This window comes from Salvelinus namaycush, chromosome 25 (genome assembly GCF_016432855.1).
Source record: "Salvelinus namaycush isolate Seneca chromosome 25, SaNama_1.0, whole genome shotgun sequence".
NCBI classification, from domain to species: domain Eukaryota; kingdom Metazoa; phylum Chordata; class Actinopteri; order Salmoniformes; family Salmonidae; genus Salvelinus; species Salvelinus namaycush.
Genome location: NC_052331.1, coordinates 12918373 through 12937108, shown reverse-complemented (window position 1 = coordinate 12937108; position 18736 = coordinate 12918373). Strand labels below are relative to the sequence as shown.

The 18736-nt window shown below is 43.1% G+C and overlaps 1 protein-coding gene across 1 annotated transcript in view; it reads left to right on the top strand.

The window, feature by feature from the left end:
- Positions 1-17278: 17278 nt before the first annotated feature.
- Positions 17279-18736, top strand: part of LOC120020650 (transmembrane inner ear expressed protein-like) — a 28727-nt gene continuing 27269 nt past the window's right edge. The window contains exon 1 of the mRNA XM_038964356.1: positions 17279-17398. Within this exon, the coding sequence (XP_038820284.1) occupies positions 17279-17398 (120 nt within the window). The remainder of the gene's footprint in view (positions 17399-18736) is intronic.

Sequence of the window (18736 nt, the reverse complement as noted above, 5' to 3'; positions counted from 1 at the left end):
TATCATTTCAAATCCAAAGTGCTGGAGTACAGAGCCAAAACAACAAAAAATGTGTCACTGTCCCAATACTTTTGGAGCTCACTGTATATATAATATATGACCTGTGCATCTCATTCCACTAGTGGATTCCAAAAAGCTGTCTACTGGACTGTGTATCCTTGTGGGAGTTGCCCCTACCCCTAACCTAACATCCGAGTTATTTTCTTACTATGTTAGCCAAAAGGATTTCAGCAGAACCCCCTGCTCCCTCCCTCCACCCCTCCACATCACGCTTAATTTAAACCCATGGCTGAGTTAGTGTGCTGCTTGAAATACCACACTATTTCTCCCAGAACCCTGTGGGAGATTGGCGGGTCCCGGCTGGACTGAGCGAAAGAGAGAAAAAGTGCCACAAGACAAAAATATCAGACTTTGGGACGTGATGAAGAAAGCCTTTATACTGCGAGAAACAAAAAACTGCTTGTGTTGCAATGCACACCTCCTAGGATTGAAGGTGAGGCACTCTCTCTATGTAGTGTTCTACTACCAGCGTTTTAGTTAGCTGTGACTATGACTAGGTAAGACAGCAAAGGGCTTTACTTGCTACTTTTGGCTCTCACTGCAACGGTGCTGGTTTTGTATAAAATAAACTTCACAGCTTTTGTTGATGGAGCAAATAGATGTTATATCCAATAAATGCATCACAACAATACAGAAACATCCTCAAACGATGTGACTACTCAGTGGATGATGTGTGCATTCTCAGTATTCCTTAACAACCCATTTACATTTGACACTTGTGCTGTACCAAACATGCATGATCATGATTGGAATCCCCTTTCAAGTCAATCTGCACAAATTAAACCATAATTTCCTCTAAAGTTATTGCTCACTTCAGCTAGTGACTGGCAGCTCATATAAGTAGCTAAGGAATACAATGATATATGATATTAAATTGTATTCATATGCAACTTAAATGAGCTGTCAGTCACTCCTGTGTCACCAAGGAATCAACAAACCCCTATGTAGCCTTAGTATTAACATGCCTATTCCTGATGGCTTTAGAAATTAAAGGAGTGTCGTCACTTTCAAATAAATTACATTTAAACCAAACAGTTTTTATATTGTTGTATGAAAGTTGGATTACGCAGAAAGGTGTAGATTTATTCCAAAATGCCCAATAACCCACCAAGCCAAACACAAACTTGTGTAAACACAGCAGTACATCAACAGGCTGACCTATTTGTCATTCCAGGTTTCAATGACTCCTTTCTCCATCCTTCTCCTCAGAGGTATTCCCCCTCGTTCTGGACCAGTGCTACCTCCAGGCCATTGACTGCATCCAGAAACTAAAGTCAACAACCCAAGCTGTGAACGCAGAGGTTAAAGTTAGCCGTCAGTATTTGAGGGATACTGTGTATGTGTGTGTGTGAACATTTCTCTAGGCCCTGAAAACGAACGGACAGTATGTGTGCCCCTCTATGAGTCCATTCATTCCCACTGTAGCAACTTTCTCATTTACATGCAATGGAAAGAAAATAAACACGCTGCTTCAGCTGACTCCTAATCTGTTCATTTACAGTAAGTAGGGAGGAAAGCAAGCCAAGGCCGTGGTTTTACAACAAAGGTGTAGGCTACACTGTAACAGAAAACACATTTATATGGTAATGTTAGGTATTATCAACAGTGAAAAGAACTAACGTTTTACTGCAGCATGCTGTAAATTATGGTGCATTGTGGGAAAATTGTTGTATTTCAAAATGTACTGCAATTCCACCCCACGGAATACAGTACTGTACCTTATCTTTGGAGTGGCAAAACCATTTTGACCACTAGTGGGTGCATGGTATTGTTGATTCTGGCTCATTAATATATTTTAAGGTGTGCCTTGTAAGATAATATATTTGTTGCACCTGTGAGTGAGAATGTACCAATTTAACTCGTGTAGTTATAGTGCCCCTTCAATATAAAATGTATAGATGGGTTAGCTGACAATGTGCAGGGTCCCAATTTACGTTCAGTGCATGTCACTAGATGGCAGTATGGTCAATTCTGTTTCCATTTTCGACCCCTGATGAAATGAGGTTGACAATGAATTATCACTTAATTACCATTTCATCTGATTTCACTGCAGACAAAATATATTAATTTGTGCAGCTTTATTTTCTATACAAAACAATTATCCCTTCAGTTGTCACTTTTTATTCATAGCCTCCCACTGGGCAAGATGTCAATTCAGCAACTATTCCACGTTGGTTCAATGTAATTTCATTGAAATTACGTGGAAACAACATTGATTCAACCAGTGTGTGCCCAGTGGGCTTTGTGTTCCAGACTAATCTTTTAACATGTACAGCATGTACTGCTTTAATTTCCAGGAAGAACACATTTCTCAAAAATAATCAAAGATTAGATGTTTTCTGAGCATTCACCGAATGGCAAATGTGCCAGCCTACAAATAAACACATTTATTCTGAAAATGAATGGAAGCACAACATTTTGTGTGATTTACCAATTTGGTCAAATTGTCAGTGGGCGCACACCTTGTCAGCTAAACCCAACTCTACCATAGTAGCCTGTGACAGAAGCTACTATCATAGTAATCTTTATGGAAAATGACCATTTAACCTATTTCACTGAGCAGACTCCACACACGTTAATACCAATACTCTCACTCATGTTAAAGTGGCATGTACTTTTCATGGCTGAGGATTTAAGGATGATCAAGCTGCCTGGAAGTCTGAATCACTGACTTCTTTATGTCTGCCACAGGAATTGCCATAGCCACTGACGCAGAAGTCCTTTTTACCCCAGTTAATGTCTGAAAGCAGCCAAGAGTCATCTCTTATCAAGTTAGGCAGGGTAGATGGGAATCAGGCCTAGCAACCATTTTCGCTCAACTCCTCCGCACACTGCTCCATGGCACCACACCGACAGATGTCTGGCGGATATGACCGGTGTTGTGTTATATCACGGTGCCATGGCAAAACAGATACAGGGGGTCTTGTTTATGACAGGAAGAGTACCATTTAGGGAATACTCTCTTTTACGTTTATATTTTAGTCATTTAGCAGAAGATATTATCCAGAGCAGTGGTTCGTTCCCAAACTTTTTATAGTTCCGTACCCCTTCAAACATTCAATCTCCAGCTGCGTGCCCCCTCTAGCACCAGGGTCAGCGCACTCTCAAATGTTGTTTTTTGCCATCATTGTAAGCCTGCCACACACACACCTTATACGATACATTTATTAAACATAAGAATGAGTGTGAATTTTTGTCACAACCCGGCTCGTGGGAAGTGACAAGAGCTCTTATACGACCAGGGCACAAATAATAATATATTAATAATCAACAATTTTGCTCTTTATTTAGCTATCTTACATATGAAATCTTATTTGTATATCAAAAATGGTGAATAACTCACTACAGGTTAATGAGAAGGGTGTGCTTGAAAGGATGCACATAACTCTGCAATGTTGGGTTGTATTAGAGAGAGTCTCAGTCTTAAATCATTTTCCACACACAGTCTGTGCCTGTATTTAGTTTTAATGCTAGTGAAGGCTGAGAATCCACTCTCACATAGGTACGTGGTTGCAAAGGGCATCAGTGTCTTAACAGCGTGATTTTCCAAGGCAAGAACCTCTAAGCGCAGCCCTATCCAGAAATCTGGCAGTGGCTTCTGATTAAATTCAATTTTCACAGAACTGCTTGTTGCAATTTCGATGAGGCTCTCTTGTTCAGATATTGGTAAGTGGACTGGAGACATGGCATGAAAGGGATAGCGAATCCAGTTGTTTCTGTCATCCGTTTCGGGAATGTATCTGCGTAATTACGCACCCAACTCACTCAGGTGCTTTGCTATATCACATTTGACATTGTCCATAAGCTTGAGTTCATTTGCACACAAAAAAATCATACAATGATGGAAAGACCAGTGTGTTGTCCTTGTTGACACAGACAGAAAAGAGCTCCAACTTCTTGATCATAGCCTCAATTTTGTCCCGCACATTGAATATAGTTGCGGAGAGTCCCTGTAATCCTAGATTCAGATCCTTCAGGCGACAGAAAACATCATCCAGATAGGCCAGTTGTGTGAGAAACTCATCTTGCATGCGGTCAGACAAGTGAAAATGATGGTCAGTAAAGAAAAGTTTAAGCTCGTCTCTCAATGAAAAAAAACATGTCAATACTTTGCCCCTTGATTACCAGTGCACTTCTGTATGTTGTCAAAGCGTTACATGGTCGCTGCCCATATCATTGCATAATGCAGAAAATACACGAGAGTTCAGGGACCTTGCTTTAACAAAGTTAACCATTTTCGCTGTAGTGTCCAAAATGTCTTTCAAGCCACCAGGCATTCCCTTGGCAGCAAGAGCCTCTCGGTGGATGCTGCAGTGTACCCAAGTGGCTTCGGGAGCACCTGCATGCACACGCGTTTCCATTCCACTATGTTTCCCTGTCATGGCTTTTGCGCCATCAGTACAGATAACAACACATCTTGACCACCAAAGTCAATTTGATGTCACAAAGCTGTCCAGTACTGTAAAAATATCCTCTCATGTTGTCCTTGTTTCCAGTGGTTTGCAGAAGAGGATGTCGTCCTTAATTGACCCTCCATAAACATAACAGATATATTCTAGCAGCTGTGCCAGCCCCGCCACGTCTGTTGACTCATCCAGCTGTAACGCATATAATTCACTGGCTTGTATGCGAAGCAGTAATTGTTTCAAAACATCTCCTGCCATGTCACTGATGCGTCGTGAAACAGTGTTGTTTGATGCAGGCATTGTCTGTATAGTTCTTTTGGCCTTTTCCCCCAGCATTGTCAGCCATTTCCGCGGCAGCAGGAAGAATTAAGTCCTCCACAATAGTATGGGGCTTGCCTGTCCAAACCACTCCGTAGCATACCATATAAAACGCTTCTAGTCCCTTCTTATTAATGGTATCTGTCGCTTTTATACATGTCTTACTACTCGAAAGTCGTCTTTATTCTCGCTCAAAAAACTCTGTGGCTTATTTTTCTAATTGTCATGTTTCATTTCTAAATGTCTGCGCAAGAGTGAAGGTTTCCCACGAGAGAGTAACGGTTAATGTGATTGGATGTTAATTATTTGACTCAGCTACCTGTATTTGACATTGTGTTGTAATTTCGCTGAACACTAGATGGTTTAATTTTATTTTTGGCAGTAAAACGAGGCTACTCAGGCAAGAAAAAAACCTCACCCAAATGTATAGCCCCGTTGGAAAATATAAATGTACTGTTTGAAAATGTGAAGAAGAAAAAAAAATATATATATAAATATATATATCTATAAATATTTTTTTTCAATTATAGTAATCTGAATCACACTTTTATTTGGCGTACCACCGACGGCATTGCGCGTACCCCTCTGGGTATTTTGGAAAGAAAAGAAAGAAGGGATACTGGTCTGTAGTTTTCAGAGTGGACGAGTGTTGGTTTCTTGAGGAGTGGAGCAACTCTGGCCATATAGAAGTCAGAGGGTCAGTGATGAGTTGATGAGGGAAGTGATGAATGGAGTGTTGGTTTCTTGAGGAGTGGAGCAACTCTGGCCATATAGAAGTCAGAGGGTCAGTGATGAGTTGATGAGGGAAGTGATGAATGGGAGGTCTCCAGAGGTAGTCTGGAGAAGGATAGAGGGGATGGGGTCGAAAGGGCAGGTTGTCGGGTGGCTGCAGGATTTCACCTGGAGAGAGAGGGGAGAAAAAGGTCAAGTCGTAGGGTAGTTCTGTGTGAGTGGGACCTGTGGACTCAGTAGGCTGAGTGAATGAGGGGTGGATGTCAACCTTTTTTTCAAAGTGGTTGACAAGGTCTAAAGTTATTTTCATTTGTATTTTAAGAATATAGCCTAGAGGTATTTTTTTAAAGTTTTTGCATGTTTCTCTTGATATTTTCTTTGGTTATTTTGGCTTCTTAAGCTCTATCAGGCATCCTAGGCACTAAGAAAATAGGGTTCCTCCAGTATTCTTTGGGATTGGTGAATGGTTCTGTGTGGAACAATAATGAATATAGCCTATAGAATTTTAACAATACTGTTTGATATGGCTAAGCAGAAAAAATGACCCTTTACGGTTCTTCAAAAGGTTATTTCTAGAACCTTTGAGATTGAGAAAGGTTCTTTATAGAACCATTCTTCATAATGGTTCTATAAAGAACCATTAAATAGGGTTCTATTGTCACGGCCGTCAAAGGAAGTGGACCAAGGTGCAGCGTGGTGAGCGTACATTTTCCTTTTTATTTAGTAATGTCGCAAACAAACTATAAACAATACAAAACGACTGCGAAGCTTAAGAGGGCTACAGTACCCCAAACAAAGACAACTTCCCACACAGAAAGGAGGGAAAAGGGCTACCTAAGTATGGTTCCCAATCAGAGACAACGATAGACAGCTGTCCCTGATTGAGAGCCATACCCGGCCAAAACAAAGAAATACAAAAACATAGAAAATATAACATAGAATGCCCACCCAAATCACACCCTGACCAAACCCAAAATAGAGACATAAAAAGCTCTAAGGTCAGGGTGTGACAGTACCCCCCCCAAAGGTGTGGACTCCGGCCGCAAAACCTGAACCTATAGGGGAGGGTCTGGGTGGGCATCTATCCGCGGTGGCGGCTCTGGTGCGGGACGTAGACCCCGCTCCAACTCTGGCTCACCCCACTTTGGCGGCGCCTCTGTTGCGGGGACCCCCGTCGCCGACCCCGGACTGGGGACCCTCGTAGCGGGCCCCGGGCTGGGAACCCTCGTAGCGGGCCTCGGACTGGAAACCCTCGTAGCGGACCCCGGACTGGGCACCCTCGTTGCGGACCCCGGACTGGGCACCCTCGTTGCGGGCCCCGGACTGGGCACCCTCGTTGCGTGCCCCGGACTGGCCACCCTCGTTGCGGGCCCCGGACTGGGCACCCTCGTTGCGGGCCCCGAACTGGGCACCCTCGTTGCGGGCCCCGAACTGGGCACCCTCGTTGCGGGCCCCGAACTGGGCACTCTCGTTGCGGTCCCCGGACTGGAGACCCTCGCTGGAGGCTCCGGACTGGAGAATGTCGCTGGAGGCTCCGGACTGGTGACCGTCGCTGGAGGCTCCGGACTGGAGACCGTCGCTGGAGGCTCCGGACTGGAGACCATCACTGGAGGCTCCGGACTGGAAACCCTCACTGATGGGAGGAGACGTATAGACAGCCTGGTGCGTGGGGCTGCCACAGGGCCCACCAGGCTGGGGAGACATACAGGAGGCCTGGTACTTAGAGGAGGCACAGGATGAACCGGGCTGTGGGGGAGCACTGGAGATCTGTTGCGTAGCCTTGGCACCACTTTTCCAGGCTGAATGCCCACTTCTGCTTTCGCTGCCTCAAGTTCCTCCCTTGGACGGCGATACTCCCCAGCCTGCCTCCAGGGTTCCTTACCGTCCAGGATCTCCTCCCATGTCCAGGAGTCCCTTTCACCACGCTGCTTGGTCCTTTGGGGGTGGGTAGTTCTGTCACGGCCGTCTAAGGAAGTGGACCAAGGTGCAGCGTGGTGAGCGTACATTTTCCTTTTTATTCAGTAATGTCGCCAACAAAAACTATAAACAGTACAAAACGACCGTGAAGCTTAAGAGGGCTATAGTACCCCAAACAAAGACAACTTCCCACACAGAAAGGAGGGAAAAGGGATACCTAAGTATGGTTCCCAATCAGAGACAACGATAGACAGCTGTCCCTGATTGAGAACCATACCCGGCCAAAACAAAGAAATACAAAAACATAGAAAATATAACATAGAATGCCCACCCAAATCACACCCTGGCCAAACCCAAAATAGAGACATAAAAAGCTCTAAGGTCAGGGTGTGACATCTATGTACAGAAGCCCTAAAAGGGATTCTAACCACCCTTTTTGGAGCTATATAGAACATTTTATTAATGGTTCTTTATAGGACCTTAGGAAAAGGGTTCTTGATAGCATCCTAAAGTTTCCATTTCTAACCTTCAAGAAAAGGTTTCTGATTATCACAGCTGTGACTAATGAAGTTACATTTTATTATATTCTATAGGTTTCCCAAGTCTCTCCCTGTAGCATGCGGAACCTAACTTGCTGATACTAATAAACCACAGGACCCTGAACAGCTTCTACCCCCAAGCCATAAGAATGCTAAACAAGACTGCTAAATAGTTAGTCAAATGGCTACCCGGACTACCTCCATTGACCCTTTTTTGCACACACTGGACTCTACCCACACATTCACACATACTTACACTGACACCCCAACATGCACACACACACACACACACACACACACACACACACACACACACACACACACACACACACACACACACACACACACACACACACACACACACACACACACACACACAGATGACGTGTTCACACATGCATACTGACGCTACACACACACGACAGTAGGTTGGTGGCACCTTAATTGGGAGGACGGGGTCATAGTAATGGCTGGAACGGAATCAATGGAATGGTTTCGAACTCATTTAACACGTGGTTCATTAAAGACTCATTGTTGTTATTCGTTATTCAATGTGCATTTATTCCTTGTGTCAGTATTTCTATTTGAATTTTATACTTATCTTTAACTCTGCATTGTTGGAAAATGACCCATAAGTAAGCATGTCACTGTTAGTCTACACCTGTTGTTTACAAAGCATGTGACAAATAAAATGTGATTTGATTTGATTTAATGGAAGGAGTCTTCAGCATGCTGGCGTTACTGGGAACAACACATCGAATCAGCTGTGCTACAGTATGCCTACTAATCATTGTGAAATGTTCGTATATGTCCAGTGTGTAGCCTTTGTGAGACATGCAGTCTGAGTTCAAGTGAGGTAGACAAGAGGCAGATATAATTATTATCAGGAAGTGTTAGTAGGAGGTGATAGGAGAGAAGCAGGCAGACATGCTGTCATTGTGCTTTTGCGTATCCATCTATAACAGCCCCACAATAGCAGGTAGACTAGTGTTTCGTGTCTGTAATGCTTTTACATGTTTCATCTGATTAAATCTATTTCAGTTTTCAGAATCGAACACAATGGATTATGGGGTTTTTGAAGATTTCACTGAATTATAGTAGTGATGCGTTTTTTTGACCCGTCCCACAAAGGAAAATCACCAGTAATGACCCTTCAACCAATTTGCTGGTGTCATTTAGGTCATTTTAATCCAATTATTCTCCCATTGAAAGCCTTGTTCACATTTCAGTTTGAAATGACTCAAATCCTATTTTTTCGCATATTCGATTCTAATTTGATATTTTTCCTGCATTCTGAACACCCAAAAAGCACATAGAATCCGATATTTCAAGCCACATTTCAAACTACCTTCGTAGGGGGTTTGAAGCCAGATCGAAATCTGATTCCTGTCCATGTGACGTATCTGAATGGTCAAATCAGAATTATTTGCCCATAAGTGATTTTTAGACTGTCATTTCACATATCTTGAAAATGGCCTATGTGGCATCGATATGAGTCAGAAACATTTATTATAGTGTTAAAATTGACTACAAAGTGTAAATAGGAGAATTTTGGTCATAAAGTCAGTCATGTCTAAAAGGGCGTTTGGAACATTCGTGCATCACAACAGGTAAATGAAGGTTGGGCTTTGATTTTGCAGTGTCCATTTGTCCTCTAACATGGGGTGAACAGCTGCAGTGATTGCTCTGTATCCAATAGCATAGACAGTGAGTCAGACCTGCCCAGTAGCTCTGACTTTGTTTACATAAGACAACACGTGTCACATCTTTTAACTTAAGAAATACTGCACCAAACACCTTAGTTACATGTAAAATTGTGCAACTAAAACACCCTAGGCAAAAACATAAAAATGTATTTCCAGATTTCTTGAGTTATCTTAGATTCATTCTGGTTATTTTGAGGAAGTGAAATTGGCTTCCGCATCTACAGTGTCTCATCGGCAACAAACATAATTAACCATACACGGAATCGGTCAGGAAACACACCTCCATGACTGAAATCTCGTTTTTGTAATGAGCAACAAAAAAAACTCAGACCAATTGGGGTGTTCAGTGGCTCTTTAACAAAAGTCACATCTCAATAGTTGGTCCAGGTAAGTCATGACACAACACAAGAGGTAAGTGGGCCTTTCCTTTATTGTTCTCTATCGCTCCTCTATTGTTCCTCAAGCAAGAGGGGAGGCCGATGACATCATGGATTCCCATCTGACCAACTTGAATGCCCTGCTCCTTGAACTTTGCAGTTGTGTAAAAAAAAACGATTTAGCTCAAAACATATTTTTTGTACCCTTTAGTGTGTGTACTTTAATGTATTTATGCTTGGGAGATTCGCTTTCCTATAGTAAATGTTAACTAATAGCTGGAGGACGTCTGTTAACCTCTTTCATTTTGTGTTCCAGGTGGCTGCCCAGAGGTATTGATGCAGTCACAGGCATGGAGAATCATTCGTGTCAGAGCTAACACGGCAGCGATGTTGGGCCATTTGACATTCCCAAACCCCAAGGGGATCATTAAGATAAGCTTATTGGTATATCCTAGGACACAAAACACTCCAAATGGATTGCAGTTATTTACCACATTGTAAGCTAATTGCATGTCAGAGAGAGGTATTGGATCATTACAAAGACTGAGAAAAGAAACTGTTGGACACCTTTATGAAATCTTTAATTGTGGTTTGTCTTACATGACAAGATGCAACCTACAGATGAAGTTGGAAGTTTACATACACCTTAGCCAAATACATTTAAACTCAGTTTTTCACAATTCCTGACATTTAATCCGAGTAAAAATTCCCTGTCTTAGGTCAGTTAGGATCACCATATCATATATATATATATATATATATATCATATCACATATCATCATACACCACTTTATTTTAAGGATGTGAATGTGTAATAATAGTAGAGAGAATGATTTATTTCAGCTTTTATTTCTTTCATCACATTCCCAGTGGGTCAGAAGTTTACATACACTCAATTAGTATTTGGTAGCATTGCCTTTAAATTGTTTAACTTAGGTCAAACATTTCGGGTAGCCTTCCACAAGCTTCCCACAATAAGTTGGGTGAATTTTGTCCCATTCCTTCTGACAGAGCTGGTGTAACTGAGTCAGGTTTGTAGGCCTCCTTGCTTTTTTAGTTCTGCCCACAAATGTTCTATAGGATTGAGGTCAGGACTGTGATGGCCACTCCAATACCTTGACTTTGTTGTCCTTAAGCCATTTTGACACAACTTTGGAAATATGCTTGTGGTCAATGTCAATTTGGAAGACCCATTTGCCACCAAGCTTTAACTTCCTGACGGATATCTTGAGATGTTGCTTCATATATCAACATAATTTTCCAACCTCATGATGCCATCTATTTTGTGAAGTGCACCAGTTCCTCCTGCAGCAAAGCACCCCCACAACATGATGCTGCCACCCCCGTGCTTCACGGTTGGGATGGTGTTCTTCGTCTTCCAAGCATCCCCGTTTTTCCTCCAAACATAACGATGGTCATTATGGCCAAAAGGTTCTATTTTTGTTTCATCAGATCAGAGGACATTTCTCCAAAAAGTGCGATCTTTGTCCCCATGTGCAGTTGCAAACTGTAGTCTGGCTTTTTTATGGCGGTTTTGGAGCAGTGGCTTCTTCCTTGCGGTGCGGCCTTTCATGTTTTGTCGATATAGGACTCGTTTTTACTGTGGATATAGATACTTTTGTACCTGTTTCCTCCAGCATCTTCACAAGGTCCTTTGCTGTTGTTCTGGGATTGATTTGCACTTTTCGCACCAAAGTACGTTCATCTCTATGAGACAGAACGCGTCCCTTTCCTGAGCGGTATAACGGCTGCGTGGTCCCATGGTGTTTATACTTGCGTACTATTGTTTGTACAGATGAACATGGTACCTTCAGGCGTTTGGAAATTGCTCCCAAGGATGAACCAGACTTGTGGAGGTCTACAATTTTTTTGCTGAGCTCTTGGTTGATTTCTTTTGATTTCCCCATGATTTCAAGCTAAGAGGCACTGAGTTTGAAAGGAAGGCCTTGAACTACATCCACAGGTATACCTCCAATTGACTCAAATTATGTAAATTAGCCTAAAGCCATGACATAATTTTCTGGAATTTTCCAAGCTGTTTAAAGGCACAGTCAACTTAGTGTATGTAAACTTCTGACCCACTGGAATTGAGATACAGTGAGATATAAGTGAAATAACCTGTCTGTAAACAATTGTTGTAAAATGACTTGTGTCATGCACAAAGTAGATGTCCTAACCGACTTGCAAAAACTACAGTTTGTTAACAAGAAATTTGTGGAGTGGTTGTAAAACAAGTTTTAATGACTCCAACCTAAGTGTATGTAAACTTCCGACTTCAACTGTATTTCAAACTAAGAGCATCACTTCCAACTCAATATTAGGAAGGTGTTCCTAATGTTTGGTATACTCAGTGTACTGTAAATGACTCCTTAGTCAGACAAGAGAAGCAGTGGCTTAGCCAGACAAATAAAGACTCAGGGGTGTTACAGTGCCTTGCAAAAGTATTCCCCCTTGGTGTTTTTCCTATTTTGTTGCATTACAACCTGTAATTTAAATGGATTTTTATTTGGATTTCATGAATGGACATACACAAAATAGTCCAAATTGGTGAATTGAAATGAAAAAAATTACTTGATTCAAAAAAAGAAAAGAAAAAGATGTATGCATATGTATTCACCCCCTTTGCTATGAAGCCCCTAAATAAGATCTGGTGCAACCAAATACCTTCAGAAGTCACATAATTAGTTAAATAAAGTCCACCTGTGTGCAATCTAAGTGTCACATGATCTGTCACATGATCTCAGTATATATACACCTGTTCTGAAAGGTCCCAGAGTCTGCAACACCATTGAGAAAGGGGCACCACCAAGCAAGCGGCACCATGAAGACCAAGGAGCTCTCCAAACAGGTCACGGACAAAGTTGTGGAGAAGTACAGATCAGGGTTGGGTTATAAAATAATATATATCCGAAACAGTGTAGCTATTCCCTCCGGCAGGCAATCAAACAAGCTAAGCGTCAGTATAGAGACAAAGTAGAGTCGCAATTCAACGGCTCGGACAAAAGAGGTATGTGGCAGGGTCTACAGTCAATCACGGATTACAAAAAGAAAATCAGCCACGTCGCGGACCAGGATGTCTTGCTCCCAGACAGACTAAACAACTTCTTTGCTTGCTTTGAGGACAATACAGTGCCACTGACACGGCCCTCTACCAAAACCTGCGGACTCTCTTTCACTGCAGTCGAGGTGAGTAAAACATTTAAACGTGTTAACCCTCGCAAGGCTGCAGGCCCAGATGGCATCCCCAGCCGCGTCCTCAGAGCATGCGCAGACCAGCTGGCTGGTGTGTTTACGGACATATTCAATCAATCCTTATCCCAGTCTGCTGTTCCCACATGCTTCAAGAGGGCCACCATTGTTCTTGTTCCCAAGAAAGCTAAGGTAACTGAGCTAAACGACTACCGCCCCGTAGCACTCACTTCCGTCATCATGAAGTACCTTGAGAGACTAGTCAAGGACCATATCACCTCCACCTTACCTGACACCCTAGACCCACTCCAATTTGCTTACCGCTCCAATAGGTCCACAGACGACGCAATCACAACCACTGCAAACACTGCACACTGCCCTAACCCATCTGGACAAGAGGAATACCTATGTGAGAATGCTGTTCATCGACTACAGCTCAGCAGTTAACACCATAGTACCCTCCAAACTCGTCATCAAGCTCGAGACCCTGGGTCTCGACCCCGCTCTGTGCAACTGGGTACTGGACTTCCTGACGGGCCGCCCCCAGGTGGTGAGGGTAGGTAACAACATCTCCACCCCGCTGATCTTTAACACTGGGGCCCCACAAGGGTGCGTTCCGAGCCCTCTCTTGTACTCCCTGTTCACCCACGACTGCGTGGCCATGCACGCCTCCAACTCAATCATCAAGTTTGCAGACAACACTACAGTGGTAGGCTTGATTACCAACAACGACAAGACGGCCTACAGGGAGGAAAATAACCTTACACTCAACGTCAACAAAACAAAGGAGATGATCGTGGACTTCAGGAAACAGCAGAGGGAGCAACCCCCTATCCACATCGACGGGACAGTAGTGGAGAGGGTAGTACGTTTTAAGTTCCTCGGCGTACACATCACGGACAAACTGAATTGGTCCACCCACACAGACAGCGTGATGAAGAAGACGCAGCAGCGCCTCTTCAAACTCAAGAGGCTGAAGAAGTTTGGCTTCTCACCAAAAGCACTCACAAACATTTACAGATGCACAATCGAGCGCATCCTGTCGGGCTGTACCACCGCCTGGTACGGCAACTGCTCCGCCCACAACCTTAAGGTTCTCCAGAGGGTAGTGAGGTCTGCACAACGCATCACTGGGGGCAAACTACCTGCCCTCCAGGACACCTACACCACCCGATGTCACAGGAAGGCCATAAAGATCATCAAAGACAACAACCACCCGAGCCACTGCCTGTTCACCCCGCTATCATCCAGAAGGCGAGGTCAGTACAGGTGCATCAAAGCAGGGACCGAGAGACTGAAAAACAGCTTCTATCTTAAGGCCATCAGACTGTTAAACAGCCACCACTAACATTGAGTGGCTGCTGCCAACATACTGACTCAATTCCAGCCACTTTAATAATGGAAAATTGATGTAAGAAATGTATCACTAGCCACTTTAAACAATGCCACTTAATATAATGTTTACATACCCTACATTACTCATCTCATATGTATATACTGTACTCGATAACATCTACTGCATCTTTCCTATGCCATTCTGTACCATCACTCATTCATATATTTTTATGTACATATTCTTCATCCATTTACACTTGTGTGTATAAGGTAGTTGTTGTGAAATTGTTAGGTTAGATTACTCGTTCGTTATTACTGCATTGTCGGAACTAGAAGCACAAGCATTTCGCTACACTCGCATTAACATCTGCTAACCATGTGTATGTGACAAATAAAATTTGATTTGATTTGATTTGCTCCCACGGAGAAACATAAAATCCATTATTAAAAAATGGAAAGAATATGGCACCACAACAGACCTGCCAAAAGAGGGCAACCCACCAAAACTCACGGACCAAGCAAGGAGGGCATTAATCAGAGAGGCAATAAAGAGACCAAAGATAATCCTGAAGGAGCTGCAAAGCTCCACAACTTTATGCCGTACACGCCACAGAGCTGGGCTTAACAGAAGAGTTGCCAGAAAAAAAGCCATTGTTTAAAGAAAAAAATAAGCAAACACATTTGGTGTTTGCCAAAAGGCATGTGGCAGACTCCCCAAACATATGGAAGAAGGTACTCTGGTCAGATAAGATTCAAACGGAGCTTTTTGGCCATCAAGGAAAACGCTATGTCTGGCGCAAACCCAACACCTCTCATCACCTCGAGAACACCAGATGTTTTTCATCTGCAAGGACTTGGAAACTGGTCAGAATTGAAGGAATGATGGTTGGCACTAAATACAGAATAATTATTGAAGGAAACCTGTTTCAGTCTTCCAGAGATTTGAGACTGGGCCGGTGATAAGGGAATTCATATGTTTAAAGTAATGACTAAAGAATTCCACCCTGAAACGTGTTTAACGGTGTGAAATGTATTAGAATTATAAAATGACTATGTTTGCATTCTTGACTTCAGAACATTCTCTGAATAAAGAACCAACCTTTTGCAGAAATCTGGGACTTTGCCTAATTCTTATTAACCCTAGCTTTACAACCTAGGGGGAATTGGTCAAAGCTATAGTGATTGTTATCATCATTGGGATTGAAAATTCTCGTGACAGCCGGAGGTTCACCTTCCAGCAGGACAATGACCCTAAGCATACTGATAAAGCAACACTCAAGTGGTTTAAGGGGAAACATTTAAATGTCTTGGAATGGCTTAGTCAAAACCCAGACCTCAATCCAATTGAGAATCTGTAGTATGCAACTTGAAGGAGCTGGAGCAGTTTTGCCTTGAAGAACGGGCAAAATCCCAGTGGCTAGATGTGCCAAGCTTACACCCCAAGAGACTTGCAGCTGTAATTGCTGCAAAAGGTGGCTCTAACAAAGTTTTGACTTTGGGGGGGAATAGTTATGCACGTTCAAGTTTTCCATTTTTTGTCTTATTTCTTGTTTCACAATAAAAACACAATAAAAACATATTTTTCATCTTCAAATTGCATGTTATGTCAATCAAATGATACACACCCCCCCAAAATCCATTTTAATTCCAGGTTGTAAGGCAACAAAATAGGAAAAATGCCAAGGGGGTGAATACTTTTGCAAGCCACTGTATCCCTGTTGGACCAATGGATATCTTAATAAAGTCAACTAAATGAACCAGAAGATATCTTCCTGTGATGTGGATGTGAGCCTGGGAGTTATGGGTAAGGGATCCTCCTTCATACTGCTGCTTCAGTAACAGTCACTCTGCCTCAGTTTTCTTGTGTAACTAAGCCGTCATCAGTGTGTTCCATGAGAACAAGCTAACCACTTTTGTCTGCTTACTGTGGAGGTGTTGGTGTAAACATATGGCCATAACAGCATATACAGTAGCTTGAACTGATTTGAGATAATGTTTAGCTATAGACACAGCAACCAAACCTCTGAAATGGACCGGTCTGGTTTGTGTGCATATCTGGTCACTGAGGTCAGTATATTGCCCAAGTGATTGATTATATTTATCCTTCTGTAATTTCAGCACGACATACCTGTCATCGTTCAAACACTGTATTCTGAAGCCAGACACCTATGCTTCTGTATTACATCCTGCCACACAAAGGACAAGGACAATATAACTGAAAGATTGTCATTCACCGCTCTATGTTCCCTTGACCGTCCTACACAAGCCACTGCCCTCACAAGCAGGCAGCTTCCTCCCATCCCCCACACAGAGCAGTGCTATAACCTACCTACCTCCCTTTCCAGAATGGGCTGTAAACTACACCAGTCCTATTAATTAATTAATGACCCTGACTGAAGGGGCTGGCTAGTGGAACTGCCTACAGGAAGATGGTGTGATGTATTTAGTGGTGTACGGTGCTCTGTGTTGGGAGGGAAGACAACAGGATAGGAGAGGCAGAGGCAGTGCACCAGATGAGAGGAGAGAGGACGCCCCCTGTCCCCGCCAGCAGCCCTCACTGACCATCAATCACCCAGGGCCATTGTGGTCCTGTCCAGGGTAGCACAGCCACCCAGCCACCCAGCCAGTCAGGCAGAGGAGAGGAGAGGAGAGAGGGGGCAGGGAGCTGTAGCCTGCAGGGAGAAAGTAAGGGGGAAAGAATGGCAGTCGGGGAACGGCCTTCTTCGTGTTCCTCTCCCCAGCCGGCATTGCTGGGCTTGGGGGCAGCTCTGCTCTCTTTCTGCATCTCCGCTGTGCTCTCCCAGGTCCCGGATCCAGAGGTAAGAAAGCGTTCGTTCATACAGGTCTCTGTCCACAGAGGCTCATCATCGGGTTCCTGCTTACGGAGGTGTGGGTGTCTGTCCCACTCGTTCCCTCCACTGTTTAAAGGATGGTTGCTTGTTTTCATGTGATGAATAAATGGGGCTTATTCGCTATAGAGCTATGGTGTTGGCCAGCCCCATAGACAATAGTCAATCTACATGTGTAGTAGCTCAATATTTTATGGTGTAGTGTTCTTCCCAGAGTAGCATGGACGGGTTGTTACAGCATGTGCAGATGTAATGATCACCATGTGTCGCCATTTGTATTTTCGGATGCCAGGAGCAATGCCATAATCCCTGGTGTCAGAAAGGAAATACCGTGGCAGGCTCTTACTAGCACTAATGCATTGTTTTGAAATGTGAGACATGTTGTACTGCGTACAGGGTGTTGTACAAAACAAGCAGCAGTATTCCATGCTAGATCAGAGAATAGACATGAAAGCTTCAGAAACATCTGTCTGGAAATAGTGACAACACATGCACTGTTCTCTCTGACGGATACCCAGACTCACAATTAGTAAGAGAGAAAGATCAGACTGAATCATCTCTGTGTTAATATGCTGCACCAGCAGGGTCAGCAACGTTGGAAGTTTGTGGGCGTTTAGTGATGAAATCCTCAGGTGAGGAAGTGCAGCTTGGATATTGATGTACAGTATATCCCTGACTTTGCTTCAAAGGATAAATAAATTCTGAAAACTCCAGAGTTCTCTCATAGTTTTCCCAAGGTGATCAACTGCATTGATCTGCATTTATCACAGTCTCTAATATTCAGATGTTGATTTCAGAAGATTTCATCAGAGGGTTTTATATAGGAGTGACCGATCCAGTAAGAAAAGCTGATTCATGGACTGCAATAAAATAAATGTCTTAAGCTGAATTATGGGGGGGAATTGATTGCAGTAAAGAAATTGGAAATTGGAACCAAGATCTATAATAATTGTCTTTGAAAGCAATTACTGGAATTGTGGGTTCCAGTATAGTTTCTGGGTTGTCTTATTTTCAGATTGTTAAAACTAATATATCTTCATTTGACTTAGGAGGGAGAGTTCATTATGTTTCTAAAAGGGAGTTAAGTAATGGAAAATCTTGGAGATATATTCTTTTTATTTAGATAAATTACAGAAAAAGAAAAATGGCATGCACATGGCTAGTTTGAATCCCTGAGGCGACAAGGTGAAAAATCTGCCGATCTGGCCTTGAGCAAGGCACTTAACCCTAATTTCTCCAGGGCTGCCATCAATAATGGCTGATCCCTGGATGTGACCCCACTCTCAGAGGGAGTTGGGATATGCAAAA